This window comes from Pseudonaja textilis, chromosome 1, assembly GCF_049901715.1.
Source record: "Pseudonaja textilis isolate UNSWEBS1 chromosome 1, rPseTex1.2, whole genome shotgun sequence".
NCBI lineage: Eukaryota > Metazoa > Chordata > Lepidosauria > Squamata > Elapidae > Pseudonaja > Pseudonaja textilis.
Window position 1 is genome coordinate 2,231,080 of NC_141990.1, and position 21,519 is coordinate 2,252,598.

Sequence of the window (21,519 nt, forward strand, 5' to 3'; positions counted from 1 at the left end):
CTCAGAAGTTGTGGGAGTTGCCATCACTTGAGACTTTGAAGAAGAGACTGACTGCCCTCGGTCAGAAATGGTGTAGGGTCTCTCACTTGGGCAGGGGGTTGGACTAGATGACCTACAAAGGCCCCTTCCAACTCTGATTATCTGTTATCTGTCTATGAATTCCAGGACTGTGGTACTGGTACCAAGGAACCGAGCTATGGAAGCCCAGCAAGGTTGCATCTGCTCATATACGGGATATAGGTAGAGTAGAAAATCATCCCTCGCCCCCCCCCCGACGGGGGGGGGCCCAGGTCTTTATGGTAACTGGTCCATGGTGAGAAAAGGGTTGGGGACCGGTGTACGGACAACGCTTCCTTTTCTCTTTATGCTTCGTTTAGGGAAAATCTTAATTTCTAGCAATGGATCACAGTTGGCTGAAAGATGGGCAGCTATTCATAATAATATGATGTATATCGTATCATCATAAATAAAGTAGAATAAAAAATAAAGAAGGAGGGAGGGACAGGAAATGGGAATAGAATAGAATACAATAAGAATAGAATAGAATATAGAATACAATAAGAATAGAATAGAAAATAGAATAGAATAGAATAGAATAGAATAGAAAATGAAATAGAATAGAATAGAATAGAATAGAACAGAAAGAATAGAATAGAATAGAATAGAATAGAATAGAATAGAATAGAATAGAATAGAATAAGGAATAAAATAGAATAGAATAAGGAATAAAATAGAATTCTTTATTGGCCAAGTGTGATTGGACACACAAGGAATTTGTCTTTGGTGCAAATGCTCTCAGTGCACATAAAAAGAAACAGAATAGAATAGAATGCAGAATAGAATAGAAATAATAGGATAGAAGAGAAATTAGAAGAGAAATTTAGAATAGAATAGGAATAGAATAGAATAGAATAAGGAATAAAATAGAATTCTTTATTGGCCAAGGGTGATTGGACACACAAGGAATTTGTCTTTGGTGCAAATGCTCTCAGTGCACATAAAAAGAAATAGAATAGAATAGAATGCAGAATAGAATAGAAATAATAGGATAGAATAGAAATTTGAAGAGAAATTTAGAATAGAATAGGAATAGAATAGAATAGAATAAGGAATAAAATAGAATTCTTGATTGGCCAAGTGTGATTGGACACACAAGGAATTTGTCTTTGGTGCAAATGCTCTCAGTGCACATAAAAGAAAAGAGACATCCGTCAAGGGTCAAGAATCATCAGGTGCAACACTTAATAATGGTCGCAGGGTACAATCAGCAATCAAATCATAAGGAGAGAAGAGAAGAGAGAGGATATAAGAGGAGGACATCAGGAAGAAAAAGTATGGCAAGAAAGAGAAGAAGGAAAAAGGAGAAAGAGATAGAAGAACAAATAATACAAGATGGAAAGGGAAGGAAGGAAGGAAGGAAGGAGGGAGGGAGGGAGGGAGGGAGGAAGGAAGGAAGGAAGGAAGGAAGGAAGGAAGGATAACAGAATGGAAGGGACCTTGGAGGTCATCTAGTCCAACCCTCCGCCCAAGCTGGAGACCCTACACCATTTCTGACCAATGGCAGCCCAATCTCTTATTGAAGACCTCAAGTGATGAAGGAAGGAAGGAAGGAAGGAAGGAAGGAAGGAAGGAAGGGAATTATATCAGATCTTCAGCCAAATGTGCCACGTTCCGTTCCTCGCTTTACTTATTAATTAAATTTATATGCCGCCCATCTGACCGCCAAGCGACACTTGATGAGGCTCAGCCTCTCCTTGGACCTGATGCCGGAGCTTCTGGCGGAGGGGGGGGTGTAACCCCACACCCTGCTCGCCCCTTGCCTCTCCACAACCCCACCCTAATCCTAACCCCATCGGGTGCGCATCCCGTTTGTAAGTAACCAACCCTTGGAGGAAAAAGGAAGGAAGGAAGGACGCCCAGGCCACGTTCTCCAGGCATCGGATGCTTGGGGGGCCAAACAACCCAGCCCGGGCAAAATCCAGGGGCAGGACCCGTGGGGAGGGGAGGAGGGTAGGGTAGGGAGGGAGACCCTCTTACCTGCATGCTTGTTCCGCCGGTGGCTGACCCTGGGGGTGGAGGACCCATTTCCGCGGGGCAGGAAGAGGGCAGCGCCTTTGACCGTGAGAAAGCTTTCGCTGATGCTGCAAGAGAAAAACCGAAGGGAAGTGAGAAGGGAAGAAGCAGCGAGGGGGTGGGGGGGGGAGGGGGGCAGCAGGAACAGGGGGGAGGGAGGGGGCCACGCTGGGTGACAAGATTGGGGGAGGGGAGGACACCCAGGACCCGTCCCCCTCCCTTCTGCCTCCCCCCGCCCCGAAGGGGGAGGATGCAGCCAAACTTTGCTTGGGGCGGAAGGGAAGGAAAACGGTGCAGAAATCAGCAGGATTGCTAAAGGAATGGAGTTTGAAGGCACCCGGGAGGTCATCTAGCCCAACCCCCACCCCGCTACCACAGGATGCCGATACTGTTCCTGCATAGGAGGAGGGTGGAGAAGGGAGGGAGGGAGGGAGGGAGGAGGGGGGAAAGAGAGGGAATGAGGGAGGGAGGGAGGGAGGGAGGAAGGAAGGAAGGAAGGAAGGAAGGAAGGAAGGAAGGAGGAGATGGGAATGAGAGGGAGGGAGGGAGAACAGGAAAGGAGATGGCAAAGAGAGGAAAAGGGAGGGAGGGAGGAAGGAAGGAAAAAGGAGTGAAGATGGGAATGAGAGAAAGGAAGGAAGGAAAGAAGGAAGGAAGGAAGAATGGGGAGGAGATGGGAAGGAGGGAGGAAGGAGATGGGAAGGGGGAACAGGAAAGGTGATGCGAAAGAGAGGAAGAGAGTGAGGAAGGAAGGAGAAATAGAGGAGGAGATGGGAATGGGAAAGAAAGAGGGAGGAAGAGAGGAAGAAAGGAGTGAATAGGGAAGAAGATGGGAATGAGAGGAAGGAAGGGAGGGATGGGAGGGACGGAGGGAGAGATGAAGGAAGGAAGGAAGGAAGGAAGGAAGGAAGGAAGGAAGGAAGGAAGGAAGGAAGGAAGGAAGAGGAAAGAGAGAAGGGAAGGGAGGGAGGAAAGAAGGAAGGAAGGAAGGAAGGAAGGAAGGAAGGAAGGAAGGAAGGAAGGAAGGAAGGAAGGAAGGAGAGGGAAGGGAGGGAGGGAGGGAGGGAGGAAGGAAGGAAGGAAAGAGAGGGAAGGGAAGGGAAGGAGGGAGGGAGGAAGGAGGGGAAGGAAGGGAGGGAAGGAAGGAAGGAAGGAAGGAAGGAAGGAAGGTTGCAGCATGGATCACTCTTGCCTTGACTGATAACCTGCTGGGTGCACCTCCCTTCCAGAGGTCGTCTATACATCCATCTCAGAGTCCTTTAGGTCTTCTAGCCTAACCCCCAGTCCGAGCCAAGGCAATGCTTCTCCGACTGCCTGGTTTACTCAAGGCCCTTTCTGCTCCGTCCCCCATCATCCCCAGCTCATACAGCCGGGTCCTGGATTAACTAGGCAAAATTAATCCATGGGATCCTTTTCTGTTTTGCAGGCAATTGCAAACGTCAGAAGGGGAACCGGCAAATCTTTCCAGGGAGGTTGATGATAAAACGGGCTCAAAGCAAATTAAAAATCAAAATCAAACCACATCAGCCCTTTGCCCTAAGATTTTGCAGCCTGTCTCGTACAGAGACCAACATTTTGTGGGTTTAGGAGGGTTTTTGTTCGATTTTTAACACTTCCTTCGCACTTCCTTATGTTCGGGTATTGTGAGGACCCACGATTTTTGCGATTTGGGAAGACAAAAAATAATAATAGTAATAAATTCCTCACGCAAGCAACACGCCAAGCTAATTTTTTTTTGCCCGTCTCCTGAAAATAATTTCTCCAAAACAGAACAGCCACAAAACAACACAAGGTTTCTCAAATGCACACATTTTTAAACAAAACAAGTCTGCATCTGTCCGGAAATTCATCACTTCTGCAGTACATCTGCGGTTAAAGTGTCTGATTTTTCTTCTGAAAAAGGCACAGCGGCTTCTTTTGAGAAAAGACAAAAAAAAACATTTTTTTTTTAAAAAAATGCGTCTTTCGGAACAGGGCAAACCACAAACCACAATCTGTGAACCAAACCTGCCCCTTGCTTTTACGAATAAAAACCTGCTGACTATATAGTATATATATATATATATATATTTTATTCCCTTCGCAGGCTAAACGAAGTGGGCAAATCCTTTTTGGTCTCTTTATGCAAGAATGAAGGGATAGGAGATTAAATTGAAGGACTCCAAAAGGTATATAAATTTTTATTATGCCCAATACCGAGTTTCTCTGAAAATAAGACTGGGTCTCATATTAATTTTTGCTCCACATTAGTCACATTAGGGCTTATTTTCTGGTTAGGGCTTATTTTCAAGGAAATATGGTTCTAAATGCTGACAATCTTAACTGGGGCTTATTTTCGGGGTAGGGCGTCTATTACAAGCATCCTGAGGAATCATGCTAGGGCTTATTTTCCAGTTGGGTCTTATTTTCAGGAAAATACTGGACCCAATGCATCCATCTGACTGACAACCTTAACTGGGGCTTAATTTCACGGTAGGGTTTGTATTACGAGCATCCTGGAAAATCAGGCTAGGGCTTATTTTCCAGTTGGGTCTTATTTTCAGGGAAACAGGGTAGTTTTTATTTTTATTTTTTTAAAAAAAAGAGAGCCTGAAAATCTTCTTCGTTTGATCTCTCCATCTCTCATGATTAATCTCCCTCTATTATCACAAGCTGATTTGGGATTTCAGATAGTCCTCGACTTATGACCGCAACGGCGCCCAAAATTTCTGTTGCTAAGCGAGACAATTGCAAAGTGAGTTTCGCCCCGTTTTATGACCTCTCTTGACACAGTTCTTCACTGAATCACTGCAGTTGTTAACACAGGTAGTCCTCGACTTACGACTAGAATGCAGCCCAGCATTTCTGTTGCGATGCGAGATGGTTTTTTAAGCGAATGTTACCCCATTTTATGACCCTTCTTGCCACCGTTAAGTGAATCACTGCCGTTGATAAGTGAGCCACCCAGTTGTTAAGTGAATCTGGCTTCCCCCATTGACTTCGTTGGTCTGAAACTCGCAAAAGGGGACACTGAGAATTTCATAAATGTGTGTCAGTTTCCGACGTCTGAATTTTGATCACATGACCGCTGCAACAGTCGTAAGTGTGAAAAACAGTCCTAAGTCCCTTTTTTCAGGGCTGTTGTAACTTTGAGCAGTCACTAAATGAACTTTTTCACACTTACGACCATTGCAGAATCACAGTCAATGATCAAAATTCAGACACTTGGCAACTGACTCATATTTATGACGGTTGCCATGTCCCGGGGTCACATGATCCTCTTTTGCGACCTTTTGACAAGCAAAGTCAACAGGGAAGCCAGATTCGCTTAGCGATGTGTTACTCACTTAACAATGGCAGTGATTCACTTAACAACAGTGGCAAGAACAGTCTTAAAATGGGGCAAAGCTCACTTTAAAAAAAATCTCTCACTTTAAATGGAATAAATGTAAAAAAAAGGAAATTATGACAAGTTTATTAACTATATTTAAGGAATTAATAGAACATAACTGAAATGAATTATGAGGATTGTTGGAATGAGATTAATATCAGTTATTACGATGAATTGAATAGATTAATTTTTTTTGGAAATTATAAATATTTTTATGTAATTGAACGGGAAAGTACCATGTGGAATCTGATCTAAAAGGTATATGCGTTATGTAGTTGCTAGGAGATTCTTATTATTAATTTTTTAGACAATAATTAAAACTTAAATGATTATTGGGATCTAAAGGGGAGTTAATTAAAGGATATATAAACTATAGGGGTGGCACACTCAAATTAGTGATTATGGGAAAAAAAATTTTTTTTTTGAAATGTTTGAATTGAATTAGAATTTGTGAAACGATGAAATAAGAAGATGAGATGAAATTGCAAACCTGACAGATAAAAGTATAAAAGTACAATGAATATGAAGGTACGAGAATTATTTAAAATTTAAGTTGGAGGAAAGTACTGTATTTGAAAAATAATAATAATAGAAAGTGTGTAAAATATCGGTAACATATGAAATTAAATGTGAAAGGTGAGTATGTAATCATCACAGTCATGTTTATATGGAAATGTGACAACCTGGAATCATGCCGTTCACTAAAAAGAGATGTTTTTAAAATGTGGAAAACTGAAATGAAATTTTATATTAAAAAAAATCTCTCACAATGATACAAGTTTCAGGCTACATTGAGGTCGTAAGTGGAGGATTTACCTTTTTGCAAAACTACACGCCGCACTTAATTCCTGAGATTTAAAAATAACTCATTTCCTCCAACGACAGATGAGAAATGCAGATTCAGAGAAATGCAAAATTCAACCCAACTGAGTTTAACTGCTTTTAAAGTTAACAGTTTCAAACCTGGAGTTTTAAAAGTTTAAAACCAGAAACTTTTCTTCTGGGTTTAATTGGAAAAAGACCTGGGGAGGTGGGGGGGAATGTGGAACTTTGATTTTATATGTGTCTATGGCAGCAAGATTATTTTATGCCTGAAGACGGAAGGACACTTCAAACCCCACAATGGCTGCAAAAGTTTGAGTTTGCGGAGAAGGCTAAATGACGGCTCTGATCAAAGGAAAAATTATATACTTTTATTACCACTTGGAAGTAGTAATAGTAGTAGCTTCTGGACTTTGTGCTCAAAGTGGAGGGGTTAAAAAAATGAAACTTTGATGTTGGGTTCTACCCATCGGGATAGATTTCTTGATGTAGAAATGGCTAGTTTATATGATTATGGAAAAAAAACAAGAAGTTATGGTTTAATGCTATTATCTAATTCTATGGCACCAAAGGGAGTCAAATTGCTTCCGTAACAACTTGCCTCTGGAAGTTGTGAATGCTCAAAACACTGGGAGGTTTTTAAAAAGATGTTGGATTACTACTTGTCTGAAGTGGTGTAGGGTTTCCTCTAAGGTCTCTTCCAACTGTGTTATTCTATTCCAAATGTTAATGCTTTTCTCTTTCTTGTTCCCTTCCTTCTTTTCTACACTTTTCCCTTCCCTTATTTTTTTACTATTGTTTGGTTTTTTTGTAGTTTATATGATAAACTGATAAAAAAGGACAATTTTATAGCTTTGGGAGTTGATGGACACCTAAGCATCGAAAACATCATCCAAAAAGTACCACAAAGAAGGTTCTTCCTGCGCCAACTCAGGAACCTCAAACTGCCCAAACGGAGCTGCTGATCCAGTTCTCCAGAGGAAGGATGGAGTCTGTCATCTGCACCTCTATAACTGTCTGGTTTGGTTCTGCAACCCAACAGGACAGACACAGACTCCAGAGAATGATTAGGACTGCAGAAAATAGCAATTACTACCAACCTGCCTTACATTGAGGACTGTATCCTGCACGAGTCAAAAAGAGGGCTGTGAAAATATCTACACACCCCTCACATATCCTGGATATAAACTGTTTCAACTCCCACCCTCAAAACGACGCTATAGAGCAACGATGGCAACCTCTTTGTTGTGGTGTGCCCAAAGTGCGCATGTGCCGGCACCCACAATGCAATGTGCCCCCCGCCCCGCGCGCATGCATGTGAAAAATTCCGCCCTGCCCCTTACCTGCACTGCGCATGCATGCCTCCCGGCTGATCTCTGGCCCTTTTGAGGCCGCTTTCACCCTCCTGGAGGCTCGAGGGAAGCCCCTGCAGCCTCCGGAGGCTGAAAAAAGGGCCCATTTCGGCACTTCCGGTATTTCTGGAAGGCTCGTTTTTTCGGCCTCCGGAGGCTGCAGGGGCTTCCCTCGAGCCTCCAGGAGGGTGAAAGCGGCGTCAAACGGGCCAAAAATCAGCTGAGAGGCGCTCACATGCGCAGTGCAGGTAAGTTTGGCTGCCATAGGTTCGCCATCACGGCTATAGAGCCCTGCACACCAGAACAACTAGACACAAGGAGAGTTTTTTCCCTGAACACCATCACTCTGCTAAACAAATAATTCCCTCAACGCTGTCCAACTATTTACAAAGTCTGCACTACTATTACTATTAAACTTCTCATTACTCCTTATCACCCATCCCCTCCCACTTGCGACTGTATGACTGAAACTTTGTCATTTGTATCCTTACGATTTATATGGACTGTTTCCTGGTATGATTTGATGGCTTACTGTACCCTATGACTATCATTAAGTGTTTTATCTGATGAGTCTTGACTCTTGATGAATGTATTTTCTTTTATGCGTACATTTGCACCAAAGACAAATTCCTTGTGGGTCCAATCACCCTTGGCCAATAAAAAGAATTATATTCTATTCTAATGCGCACAAAATTGCCGGGAAAGGAAGTTGGGAATTAACTTTGAACATGGATTTTTATCTCTGCAATTCCATTTTTAGCCCAACGGCTGCTTTTAAACCTCCGACAACAGCCATAAAAACCTATAATCAATAACTTAATAAGACGACAACAAGGAGAGAGGATTGTGCACCTTTTATGACAGTGGTGCATTTTCGGTGTTTAAGCACAACTGTTGACTTTCCACGTCATAAAAGCCTCGGGAGAATTTGCAATTTGAAACGCCTGCCATGCAAAGCTCCGGGCAGGCAGCCCAGAATCAAAGCTATCGTCCCACCTGTGAGCAAGTGAAGGTCTCCGCTTTCAACCCCGCAGGCGGTCCTCGACTTACGACCGCGAGGTGGTATTCTCCAGAATTTCCACCGTTAAAAAGCGAGGCTGCGGTTTAAAGGAGACGTGTCCAATTGGAAAAGCTTTTTGGCCGCCGTTTGTATGAAGTTGTTCGGCGAATCGTGCCTCTCGAGGGCCAGCAGAAACAGCTCTGCGTGTCAGTTCCGGCATGCATGCCGTAAATTCGCCATCAAGGCCGGAACTACCGGTTCACTCGAACTGGTCTGTACTGGTTGAATTCTACCTCTGGGTGGACTTCAATTCCCAGAATCCTTCAGCCAACAAGAGAAGCCCTTGGTTTAAGGCACACCCACCTTAATTCTGGGAATTGAAGCCCTCCCCTCTTAAAGCATCCTGGCTGAGGGATTCTGGGAGTGGAAGCCCTCCCCTCTTAAAGCAGGCTGGCTGGGGGATTCTGGGAGTGGAAGCCCTCCCTCTTAAAGCAGGCTGGCTGGGGGATTCTGGGAGTGGAAGCCCTCCTCTTAAAGCAGGCTGGCTGGGGGATTCTGGGAGTAGAAGCCCTCCCCTCTTAAAGCATCCTGGCTGGGGGATTCTGGGAGTGGAAGACCTCCCCTCTTAAAGGATCCTGGCTGGGGGATTCTGGGAGTGGAAGTCCACCCCTCTTAAAGCAGGCTGGCTGGGGGATTCTGGGAGTGGAAGCCCCCCCCGTTAAAGCAGGCTGGCTGGGGGATTCTGGGAGTGGAAGCCCACCCCTCTTAAAGTTGCCAAGAGTGGAAAGCCCTGATCCACCTGTCCAGGTGTTCTCCATTTCTCAACTTGAGACCCCTCACCTGCAATTTAACGCTTGATTCAAGCGCTTTTCAGAAAGTCCTCCACGTTTCTCCTTCCAAAGCCCACATATATCGCGATTCCGACTGCCAAGATTCACTCCCTCCTCGTCCTTTGCATTTGGACAGACAGACAGACACCGTACCAACCTCCCAGGTAGGCCGCTTCTTCCCGTCCTCTCTAGCTCTCCTCCCTTCTTAAAAACCTCTTTTTTTTCCTTGCTCAACACTCTCCGGAGCGGCTCATTTGACCCCGGAGGACCGAGGGGAACTGGACTACTGTATCTTAAGAATGTGGAAAAACAGACTCGTCGGTGTAGAACAAGGAGGCAGGAAAACAGCCCTGGAGATGAAATCGAATTTGAACCCAACAAGCCAGAAAAACAGCAGACTGGTTAAACCTCAAGTAGCCAAAAAAAACCGAGGCGTTATTCAACACGGAGGGGACGGCTGGACATGGACTGTCACAAGAGAAGTTAGGACACAGAACGATAGAGGTGGAAGGCGCCTTAGAGGTCTTCTAGTCCAACCCCCTGCTCCAGCAGGAGACGTTATACCATCCTGGATGAAATGGCCGTCCGGTCTCTTCTTGAAAGCCTCCAGTGATGGGGGCACCCCCAACTAATCTGGTGGCAAACTGTTCCACAGGTTTAATTGTCCACGTTGTTAGGAAGTTTCTTCTTCGTTCTAAGTTGCTTCTGTCCTTGACTAGTTTTCAACGCTTGTTCCTTTGTCCGGCCTTTCAGGGGCTTTGGAAAATAGCTTGACCCCTTCCTCCTCCTCTCTGGGGCAGCCCCTCAAATATTGGAAGACTGCTCTCCTGTCTCCCCTGGTCCTTCTCTTCCCTAGACCAGCCAAGCCCAGTTCCTGCAACCGTCCGTCGTATGTTTGAGCCTCCAGTCCCCTAAAATCATCCTGGTTGCTCTTCTCTGAGCCTTTTCCAAAGTCTTAACTTTTTTTTTTTTTTTTTTGGTAATGTGGAGACTAAAACTGGACACAGGATTCCAGGTGTGGCCTTACTAAGGATTTATGAAGCGGTGCTAATACTTCACCTGATTTTTCTCAATTCCAGGTTGAATCGCTCCTTCATCCGTTTCCATCCGTTGCTTCTTGTCCTGCCTTCGGGTGCTCTGGAGAATAATTTGACCCCTTCCTCTTCTTTGGGGCAGCCCCTCAAATACGGGAAGGCTGCTATCATGTCCCCCCAAGTCGACTACTTTTCTTCATTAGATTCCTTCCAACTCCCGCAACTGTTCTTCGTATGTTTTAGCCCCCGTTCCCTTAATCCTCGTTGTTTCTCTGCACTCCTTTCCCAGAGTCTCAACATTGCAAAGGAAAATAAAGAATTGCAAAAATAGAATTTCGGAAGAAGAGGAACAAGGAGACGTTGGGCTTGTTAGGTCAAAGAAGTCACACCTCTATGCAAATCTCGGCCTTGCTATCTCTTTCCTCCAGAGATAAGGCTGGGTGTAAACATGCGACCAGTTTAAAAAAAAAAAAAACCCCAAACATTGAAGCATCAGAAGCGGCTCCCATACAATTGGGGTGTTTGGGCTACCCTGAACAGAGAGAAACTTGCAACGTAAAATTGCCGAGCGCTCTACAACAGGGGTCTCCAATCTTGGCAACTTTGAGAAATTGTGGACTTCTACAGCCAGGAAAGGACCAATAAGCTTTAAGAGGGCTGGACTTCAACTCCCAGAATCCCCCAGCCAGCATGGCAACCCTTCTTTCATTTTCCCTTTCTATTTCCGGCCTTTCTATCTACCACCATCCTGGCAGAGAGCTTCTCCTGGCGGTTCCTCCCTTCAAGGGAGGGCCTGAGAGAGATGCCCCTCTCCCTCCCCTCCCTCCAAAGTGGGGCGCCATGCAGATGAACCCCCTTTGCATCTAAGGCTGAGGTCCCCAAAGTTGGCCACTTTAAGCCTTGTGGACTTCAACTCCCAGGATTCTCCAGCATAGCATAGCTGGCTGGAGAATCATGGGAGTTGAAGTCCACAAGGCTTAAAGTGGCCAACTTTGGGGCTCCCTGATGTAAGGGGTCCACAGAGGTGGCACGGGGCCGAGGGGGGCCAGCTCCCCCCTCTTGCAAGGGTCTTCAGCAAGACCTGTCTGGCCACCCTTTTTGGGTCAGTCTGACCAAAACATGGACTCTGGCAGAGCCGAGAATGCCTCTAGCCCCTTTTAAGATTGGTGGACTTCAACTCCCAGAATTCCTCAGCCAGCAAAACTGGCTGAGGAATTCTGGGAGTTGAAGTCCACCAATCTTAAAAGGGGCCAAGGTTGGAGACCCCTGCTCCACAAAATTGTAGCATCGAATACAGGTAATCCTTGCCTTACAACAGTTTCTTTAACAACTGGAGTTTCAACGGCGCTGAAAAATCATGATTTAGGAATGTTTTTCACACTTATGACCGCCGCAGCCGAAAAACAGCTTCTATCCCAGGGCAGTAGCTCTGTTGAATTCAACTGTATAGTGTGGGGTCAGAGGTTTTCAATTCAATGTACGGAGTGTGAAGAGTTTGTGTTTATTTTTATGGTCATGATGTGCACTGAAGATGGTGTTTCATTGCATTGTACGAGGTGCAATGACAATAAAATAAAATAAAAACGGGGACAAACAGGCTGGAAAACAGCGTCTATCCCAGGCCAGTAGCTCTGTTGAATTCCACTGTATAGTGCAATATGAATGCAATATCAGGGGTTTTCCATTCACTTGTATAGAATGTGAAGTTGTCTTTGTGTTTATTTTCAGGGTCGTGATGTGCACTGAAGTGGGTGTTTCATTTCGTTGTACGAGGTGCAATGACAATAAAGTAAAATAAAATAAAATAAAAACAAGGACAAACAGGCTGGAAAACAGCGTCTATCCCAGGCCAGGAACTCTGTTGAATTCTACTGTATGGTGCAATATGAATGCAGTATCAGGGGTTTTCCATTCAATTGTATAGAATGTGAAGGAGGTGTGCTTGTGTTTTACTTTCATGGACATGATGTGCACTGAAGATGGTGTTTCGTTTTGTTGTACGAGGTGCAATGACAATAAAATAAAAATAAAAACAAGGACAAACAGGCTGGAAAACAGCCTCTATCCCAGGGCAGGAGCTCTGTTGAATTCTGCTGTATAATAGGGCAATACTGATGCAATATCAGGGGTTTTCAATTCAGTGTACAGAGTGTGAAGGATGTGCATTTGTGTTTATTTTCATGGTCATGATGCGCACTGAAGATGGTGTTTCATTGCACTGTACGAGGTGCAAGGACAATCAAGTAAACTAAATTGGTGTGTGTCAGGGGGAGAATGCTGGCTGTAAGCCGAGGTCTACCTCCGATACGGCTTTTTTCCTTCTTCCTTTCCAGGGAACTGAGAACAGGACGTTGTATTTGTGTGTGTGTGTGTGTGTGTGTGTGTGTGTGTGTGTATGTGTCTCTCTCTCTCTCCCTGCCAACGTCAGGAAAGGAGGCGTATTTTCGTTCTGCACCATCTATGACACCCCCCCCACACACACACACAGGGATTGTGGCTCCGGAGGGTTGTGTAAACATGACACATCAAAGCGAGAGGGCAGGATGAGGCAAAGGTTACCGAAGGGGAAGTGGAGAACGAGAGGCTGCGTCAGTGCTGAGTAAGGAGGCGGGAAGTGGGGCATTCTGGGAAAGGAAGTCCAGCCCCAGTTTGGGGTGGGGGGAAGAGAGAGAAGTGGGGTGGCTTGACGTAAACAGAAGCAGATGACCCCCCCAAAAAAGTGGGGTGTTTTTCAGGAACAGTTTGTTTTTTGGATGTGAAATCTGGATGAATAATCTGCAAAAAGAAAAAGAAAAAAGCAAGGAATCTTCTCTACAGGGGGGGTCCTCAAGTTATGACCGCTACGGGGAGTGGGGGGGGCAGCGTTTCTGTCGTGAGTCGAGAGGCGTTGGTTGAGCGAGCTTGCTTCCTTTTTTTTAAAACGCCCTTCCTTGCCTCCGTTGTCGTTAAGTGGACCGCTGCAGCCGACCGACCTTTCTGGCCTCCGTTGTTAAGTGGATCGCTGCTGTTGGTCAGGGAGCAAGCAAGGTTGTTCAGTGGATCTGGCTCCCCCCCCCGGTTGACTTAGCGTGTCGCAGGAAGGAGGTCACGGGAACACTGCGACCGTCGTCAATGGGAAATGGTTGTTAAGTGTGACAAATCGCTCCCCCCCCCGCCAGCGTCGTTGTTAACTTCGGTCACTAAAGGAAGTCAAGGAGAACTTGTCATGCAATGCAGGACTCTCTAACTTTGGTAACTTTCAGCCTGGAGAACTTCAACTCCCAGAATTCCCCCGGCTACGTAACAAGAATCACAGCCCAGTCCTCGACTTACAACAACTTTACAACCCAACGGCACTGAAAAAAAGGAACTTAGGACCGTTTTTCACAGTGAACTTTGCAGCCTCCCCATCCTCACATGATGACAATATTGCACACTGAAAACCCACGTTTTGGGGCCTGGGGCCAAAATAAAAGAGACCCCTCCCAAAAACCCTGTACCCCCCAAAAATAAAGAGGGACCCCAGCTGGAGAGGGGAGCTACTACAGGTCTTTCCCCCCCGCTGAAGATAATTCTGTCCTCAACTTTACGACTGCAATTGAGCCCAAAGTTCCTGCTACTAAGCGAAACCTTGAACTTTGCCTCGTTTTACGACCTCTCTCGGTGCAGTTGTTAAGCGAAGCTGGCTGCTTCTTTCTTCTTTTGCTTTTGGCTGCAGGCATGGAAAGCAGCCAAAGTCTTTCTTTCTCTCCCCCAAACTCCGCCAGAAATGAGTCTTGGGGACCCTGCAAGGCCTCCTGCCCCAAGAGGCTCATTTCTGGCGGAGTTTGGGGCAGAGATAAAGAAAGACTTTTGCGGCTCCTGCTGTTTTCCTTGCATGAAGCCCAAAGTCTCTCCCTCTCTCTCTTTCTCTCTCTCTCTCTCCCTCCCTGAGAACGGAGCTGTAGACGGGATCCTGCGATCCCAAATCAAGAACGATCGATCGGTAAGAAGACGGGGTAGGGGGGATTTTCCTGCAGACTTTTTGGGGGTGGGTGGGCGGGATTTTCCCAAGGTCTCCGGTCCGCGGATTCGAAAGTACGAGTTTGGTGGTCCCCGAGGTCCAAAAGGTTGGCGACGCCTGGACTAAGATGACCTCCAAGGTCCCTCCCGCCCCGATTCTGAACGTTGAGAGAAAGAGGAGGCAGGTAGGCCCGTTTTCGCTTGTAACCTGGACACGCCCGGGTGTTGGCAGGAGTTGCAGGAGGAAATCTCTCAACAACCCACAAAAGAAAATCACAACAAAGAGGCCCCTGACGTCAAAGGCTTCGGCTGCCAACGGCTGCAGGGGAAAGAAAAGCCGATTTTCCAACGCCAGGTTTCCAAAAAAAACCCCAGAAAAAGCTCAACCTTTTTTTGCTGTTGTTTTTTCGGACAACGGTTGTCCATCAAAAGTAGACGTAGCAAACGGGTGGAAACTCATCAAGGAGCGAAGCCACCTGGAAATCAGGAGGCATTTCCTAACAGGGAGGGCAATGAACCAGTGGAACTGCTGGCCACTGGAAGCTGTGGGGGCTCCATCAACTGGAGGCGTTCTGAGAAGTGTAGGAGGAGGGGTTGGACTAGAAGACCTCCAGGGTGCCTGCTATTCTGTTAAGGATGGCAACTAGGAGAGAAGTCACCTGGAATGAAGGAGGGATTTCCTAACAGGGAGGGCAATGAACCAGTGGAACTGCTGGCCACCGGAAGTCGTGGTTGCTTCATCTCTGGAGGCTTTGAAGACGCAGATTCGACAACCATTTGCCCAAGATGGTATCGGATCTCCTGCCTAAGCAGAGCGTTCGACTAGAAGATCTCCAAGGACCCTTCGAGCTCTATTATTCTGCTATCCATCCTTCCTTCCTTCCTTCCTTCCTTCCTTCCTTCCTTCTTCATTCCTTTTCCTTCCTTCCTTTTTCCTTTTCCTTCCTTTCTCTTCCTTCCTTCCTCCTCCTCCCTTCTCCTTCCTTCCTTCCTTTCCTACCTCCCTCCCTCCTTCTCCTTCCTTCCTTCCTTTCCTCTCCTTGCTTACTTCCTCCTCCTCCTCCCTTCTCCTTCCTTTCCCTTCCTTCCTCTTCCCTTCTCCTCCCTCCCTTCTCCTTCCTCCTCCTCCCTCCTCCTTCCTTCCTTCCTTCCTTCCTTCCTCCCTCCCTCCCTTCCTTCTCCTTCCTTCCTTTCCTCTCCTTGCTTACTTTCCTCCTCCTCCCTTCTCCTTCCTTTCCCTTCCTTCCTCTCCCCTTCTCCTCCCTCCCTTCTCCTTCCTTCCTTCCTTTCCTCATCTTCCTTCCTTTCCTCCTCCTCCCTTCTCTGTCCTTCTTTCCCTTCCCTCCTTTTTCCTCCTCCCTCTCCTTCCTTCCTCCTCCTCATTTCTCCTTCCTTCCCTTCCTTCCTTTCCTTCCTCCTTTCTCCTTCCTTCTTCCTTCCTTCCTTTCCTTCCTTCCTCCTCCCTTCTTTCTCCTTCCTTCTCCTTCTTTCCTTCCTTTCCTCCTCCTCCTCTGTCCTTCTTTCCTTCCTCCCTTTTTCCTCCTCCCTTCTCCTTCCTTCCTTCCTTCCTTCCTTCCTTCCTTCCTTCCTTCCTTCCTTCCTTCCTTCCTTCCTTCCTTCCTTCCTCTCTCCCTACCTCCTCCCTCTCTTCTCCATCCCTGAAGGTTTCGGACTGCTATTTGCTTGAACTGGCATAGGTGGCATCCTGCTTGAGCAGTGGGCTGGACTAGAAGACCTCCAGGGACCCTCCCAGCTCTATTCTGATTGGTTGGTGGATCCCATTGAAATGAGAGAACGAGAAAGAGAGAATGAAAGAATCCGGGGGTTGAAAGAAACTGAATTCACACACACACACACACACACAAATCCGATTTACAGGTGCTCCTCGACTTAAGGCCACAGCTGAGCCCCAAATTTCTGTGGCCGCTAAGCAAGACAGCGAAGCAAGTTTTGTCCCTTTCCCCACCCTTTCTTGCCACCGTCATTAAGCGGATCCCTGCCGTTGATCCCTTAAGTAAATCTGGCTGTCTGGGGAAATCGGGCTTCCCTTTTGCTTCTCAGAGCAGAAGGTCGTAAAAAGGGGACGGTGTGACGGACACCGCAACAACCGTCGTAACTACCAACCAGTGGCCGAGCGTCCGACTTTCGGTCACGTGACCACGGGGAGGCTGCAAAACGGTTGTAAGTGTGGTCTGCCCATATACTTGTTTCAATACTTATTTCTCGGCTATTAGATATTAATTCTGAGGAAATCCAAATCATATCTATCCTGGACCACGATAAATGTCTATTTGAGTAAAAAGTATATTGTTGTGGTTTTGTTTGTTGTTAAAATCAATAAAACTTTTTTTTTTAAAAAAAAGAACGGTCGTAAGTGTGGTCTGCCCATATACTTGTTTCAATACTTATTTCTTGAATATCAGATATTAATTCTGAGGAAGTCCAAATCATATCTATCCTGGACCATGATAAATGTCTATTTGAGTAAAAAGTATATTGTTGTGGTTTTGTTCGTTGTTAAAATCAATAAAACTTTTTTTTTAAAAAAAAAAGAACGGTCGTAGTGTGGTCTGCCCATATACTTGTTTCAATATTTATTTCTTGAATGTTAGATATTAATTCTGAGGAAGTCCAAATCGTATCTATCCTGGACCATGATAAATTGTCTATTTGAATAAAAAGTATATTGTTGTGGTTTTGTTCGTTGTTAAAATCAATAAAACTTTTTTTTTTTAAAAAAAAGAACGGTCGTAAGTGTGAAAAACGGTCCTTCCTAAGCTCCTCCCCCCTGCCTTTTTTTTTCAGGGCCGTTCCAACTCCGAACGGCCACTAAAACGAACCGTGGTAAGTCGAGGTCTACCTGTGGCTGGCACGCTGGCAGGAATTGCCGTTCCCATCATGGGCAGAGCAAGGGGGGGACTTAAGCCCAAACAGGTGAGGTGAGGTGAGGTGGGAGGGGCGGGGAGGAGGCGGGGGAGGGGGGACTGAGTAGCGCAGGGTGCTTTGTTCCACCTGGGGCCTTGTTAGCTTCTCCGTCTCCTTCCGGGTGGCTGATAATCACAGTAACACAACAACACCAACCGCAGAAGAAAAGACCGAGTCGGAAGGGAACCTTGAGGTCTTCTAGTCCAACCCCGCTTTGCTCAAGCAGGACCCCCCCTCTCCCCCACCCCAAAGTCCGCTTCAGGCTTCCCTGCCAACTTGGATAGGGAAAAAAACAAGATAACAGGATCATCAGAGTTGGAAAGGAACGTTTTTCTTACACAACGCGGTCCTAACCAGTTGCGACGGTAACACAACCCAGTGGGAAGGGGAGCAAAGAGGGAGGAGAAGAGAAGTGGGGGGCGGGGGAGAATAGGCACCCCCAAAAGATGGGGAGGAAGGAGCCGAGACCGTACAGGGCAGCCAAGGGACTTTAAGGCCTAGAGACGAAGGCTGGAAACCCGGCGACTACGAGTTCTAGTCCCGCTTGAAGTAGGGAAGCCCGGCTGGGTGACTTGGACCCCGATTGCCAGGCGGCTGGGAGTTCTAGCCATTGAAAGCCGGCGGGGTGACTTTGGGCCAAACCACGGGGAGATGGTGAGTTCCGGTCAGACTTTTGGGCACGGAAACTTGGCTGGGTGACTCTGGGACAATCTCCCCAGGCGGCTGGGAGTTCTAGTCCCACTTTGGGGGGGGGGGCAGGAAAGCTCAGCTGGGTGACTTGGGGCCCCTCTCTCAGCCTAAACCCACTTCGCAGGGTTGTTGTTGTGGGGAATAGAGGAGGAAGCGGTACTGTGTGTGTGTATGTGTGTGTGTGTGTGTGTGCCACCTTGAGTTAGTTATAAAAATAATTTTTAAAAAGTGGGAGGGGAAAGAAAGGAAGGAAACAACCGAAGGGAGGGAAGGAGGGAGGGAAGGAAGAAGAAGGGATGGAGGAAGATGGGAAGGAAGGGAGGGGGAAAGGAGGGAGGGAGAAAGGAAGGAAGGAAGGGGGAAATGGGAAGGAAGGAAAGAGGAGAGGGAAGGAGGGAGAAAGAAAAGAAGGGGGATGGATGGACAGATGGACAGGTGGGAAGGAAGGAAGGAAGGGGATGAAAGATGAAAGAAGAGAGGAAGGAGGGAGGGAGGAAGGAAGGAAGGGGGAGGAAGGAAGGGGATGGAAGAAGTAAGAAGAGAGGAAGGAAGAAAGGAAGGAAGGGAGGGAGGGAGGAAAGAAGGAAGGAAGGAAGGAAGGGGATGGAAGAAGTAAGAAGAGAGGAAGGAAGAAAGGAAGGAAGGGAGGGAGGGAGGAAAGAAGGAAGGAAGGAAGGGGATGGAAGAAGTAAGAAGAGAGGGAAGGAAGAAAGGAAGGAAGGGAGGGTGGGAGGAAAGAAGGAAGGAAGGAAGGGGATGGAAGAAGTAAGAAGAGAGGAAGGAAGAAAGGAAGGAAGGGAGGGAGGAGGAAAGAAGGAAGGAAGGAAGGGGGGATGGAAGAAGTAAGAAGGAAGGAAGGAAGGAAGGAAGGAAGGAAGGAAGGAAGGAAGGAGGATGGAAGGGGAGGAATGAATGAAGGGGACGAAAGAAGGAAGGAAGGAAGGAAGGAAGGAAGGAAGGAAGGAAGGAAGGAAGGAGGATGGAAGGAGGAATGAATGAAGGGGGACGAAAGAAGGAAGGAAGGAAGGAAGGAAGGAAGGAAGGAAGGAAGGAGGATGGAAGGGGAGGAATGAATGAAGGGGACGAAAGAAGGAAGGAAGGAAGGAAGGAAGGAAGGAGGATGGAAGGGGAGGAATGAATGAAGGGGACGAAAGAAGGAAGGAAGGAAGGAAGGAAGGAAGGAAGGAAGGAAGGAAGGAGGATGGAAGGGGAGGAATGAATGAAGGGGGACGAAAGAAGGAAGGAAGGAAGGAAGGAAGGAAGGAGGATGGAAGGGGAGGAATGAATGAAGGGGGACGAAAGAAGGAAGGAAGGAAGGAAGGAAGGAAGGAGGATGGAAGGGGAGGAATGAATGAAGGGGGACGAAAGAAGGAAGGAAGGAAGGAAGGAAGGAAGGAAGGAAGGAAGGAAGGAAGGAAGGAGGATGGAAGGGGAGGAATGAATGAAGGGGGACGAAAGAAGGAAGGAAGGAAGGAAGGAAGGAAGGAAGGAAGGAAGGAAGGAAGGAAGGAGGATGGAAGGGGAGGAATGAATGAAGGGGGACGAAAGAAGGAAGGAGGGGAGGAAGGAAGGAAGGAAGGAAGGAGGATGGAAGGGGAGGAATGAATGAAGGGGGACGAAAGAAGGAAGGAAGGAAGGAAGAAAGGAAGGAAGGAAGGAGGATGGAAGGGGAGGAATGAATGAAGGGGGACGAAAGAAGGAAGGAAGGAAGGAAGGAAGGAAGGAGGATGGAAGGGGAGGAATGAATGAAGGGGGACGAAAGAAGGAAGGAAGGAAGGAAGGAAGGAAGGAAGGAAGGAAGGAGGATGGAAGGGGAGGAATGAATGAAGGGGGACGAAAGAAGGAAGGAAGGAAGGAAGGAAGGAAGGAGGATGGAAGGGGAGGAATGAATGAAGGGGGACGAAAGAAGGAAGGAAGGAAGGAAGGAAGGAAGGAAGGAAGGAGGATGGAAGGGGAGGAATGAATGAAGGGGGACGAAAGAAGGAAGGAAGGAAGGAAGGAAGGAAGGAAGGAAGGAAGGAAGGAAAGAAGGAAGGAGGATGGAAGGGGAGGAATGAATGAAGGGGGACGAAAGAAGGAAGGAAGGAAGGAAGGAAGGAAGGAAGGAAGGAAGGAAGGAAGGAAGGAAGGAGGATGGAAGGGGAGGAATGAATGAAGGGGGACGAAAGAAGGAAGGAGGGGAGGAAGGAAGGGTCCCCAGGTGGTTTTGGCCAGCCATGCAGAGAACCGCTTTGTGGCCGGTCTTCTTCTGACCGACCGCTGGACTTTGGACGGCTGCATTCCAGCCTGGCTGCCCTCAAGGGGGCCCACGTGTGGATCAGAGGCAGCCAAAGGCTGGATACGGAAAAAGGGGATTAGAAGCGGGGATTATTACTCCAAGGCAGAAGATCCTCCTTGGAGGGAGAGGGCAGCTGCTGCTCCTCCAGGCTGGGCCAAAGGCACCCTCTCCAGGCCTCACCCCCCCTCCCCCCCTCTCCCCAAGACCCCTCCCCAAGGGGGAAACTTCCAGAGGGCTGCCCCACGTGGCTGGCTTCCTCTGCCGTAACCAAGAGACGTCCGGGTTGCCACGTGGAGTTGCCACGGAGGGCCCTCCGGCCGAGCAAAAATGTGGCAGGCCGGTCTCTGTGTGTGTGTGTGTGTGTGTGTGTGTGTGTGTGTGTGTGTGTAGCATCTCTGGCCACTCCACCCCCAAGTCCTCGTGTTCTTTTCGGTGCTCGAAGGAGTCCTTGACTTTACGACCGCCCCATTTCCGATCACTAAGAGAGATGGCTGTTAAGGGGGCTTCACCTCACTTTGCAACCTGTCTTGCCACCGTGGTGAGCCACAACCACGGGGCTTCGGACTGATCTATACCGTCTCACGGGACCCCGTGGGATGCTTTACGGAATCGGCCATCTTGCCGGGTCCTCATTTTAGCGACCTCGGAAGGACGGAAGGGCGAGTCAACCCGGAGCCCCGGCGAGATTCGAACCCCACCCCACCCCGGCAGCGCGCAGAGTTATTAGCCTGCATCGCAGGCCAATTCTGTATTGTGATCCTCGACTTACCACCACGGACCCCATTTCTGTCGCTAAGGGAGACCGTTGTTAAACGAGCCTTTGCCCCGTTTTACAACCTTTTCTGGCACCGGGAAAGGAATCCCTAACTTGAGCAACCCGGTCGTTAAGCGAATCTGGCCTCCCCCCGTGGACTTGGCTCGTCGGAAGGCCGACAAAGGGGAATCGTGTAACCCCGGGACTCGTCATCAATGTGAGTCAGGGGTCTGAATTGTGCTCACGTGATCATTGGGGGGGTGGCAGTGGCGCTGCGATGGCCGTTAAGTGCGAAAGATGGTCCGAAAAGCCAACCTATTTCGGCGCCAGGGTGACTTTGGACGGTCGCTAAGCGAAGCGTCGTTGTAACTTTGGAGGAGTTGCCTGTACGGTGCAGGAAATAATTGGTG

The 21,519-nt window shown here is 47.6% G+C and overlaps 1 protein-coding gene across 1 annotated transcript in view; it reads right to left on the minus strand.

The window, feature by feature from the left end:
• SSH2 (slingshot protein phosphatase 2) overlaps positions 1–21,519 on the minus strand; it is a 107,370-nt gene that overhangs the window by 48,463 nt on the left and 37,388 nt on the right. Inside the window, 1 exon segment of the mRNA XM_087924702.1 lies at positions 2,038–2,141. Coding sequence (XP_087780828.1) covers positions 2,038–2,141 — 104 coding nt within the window.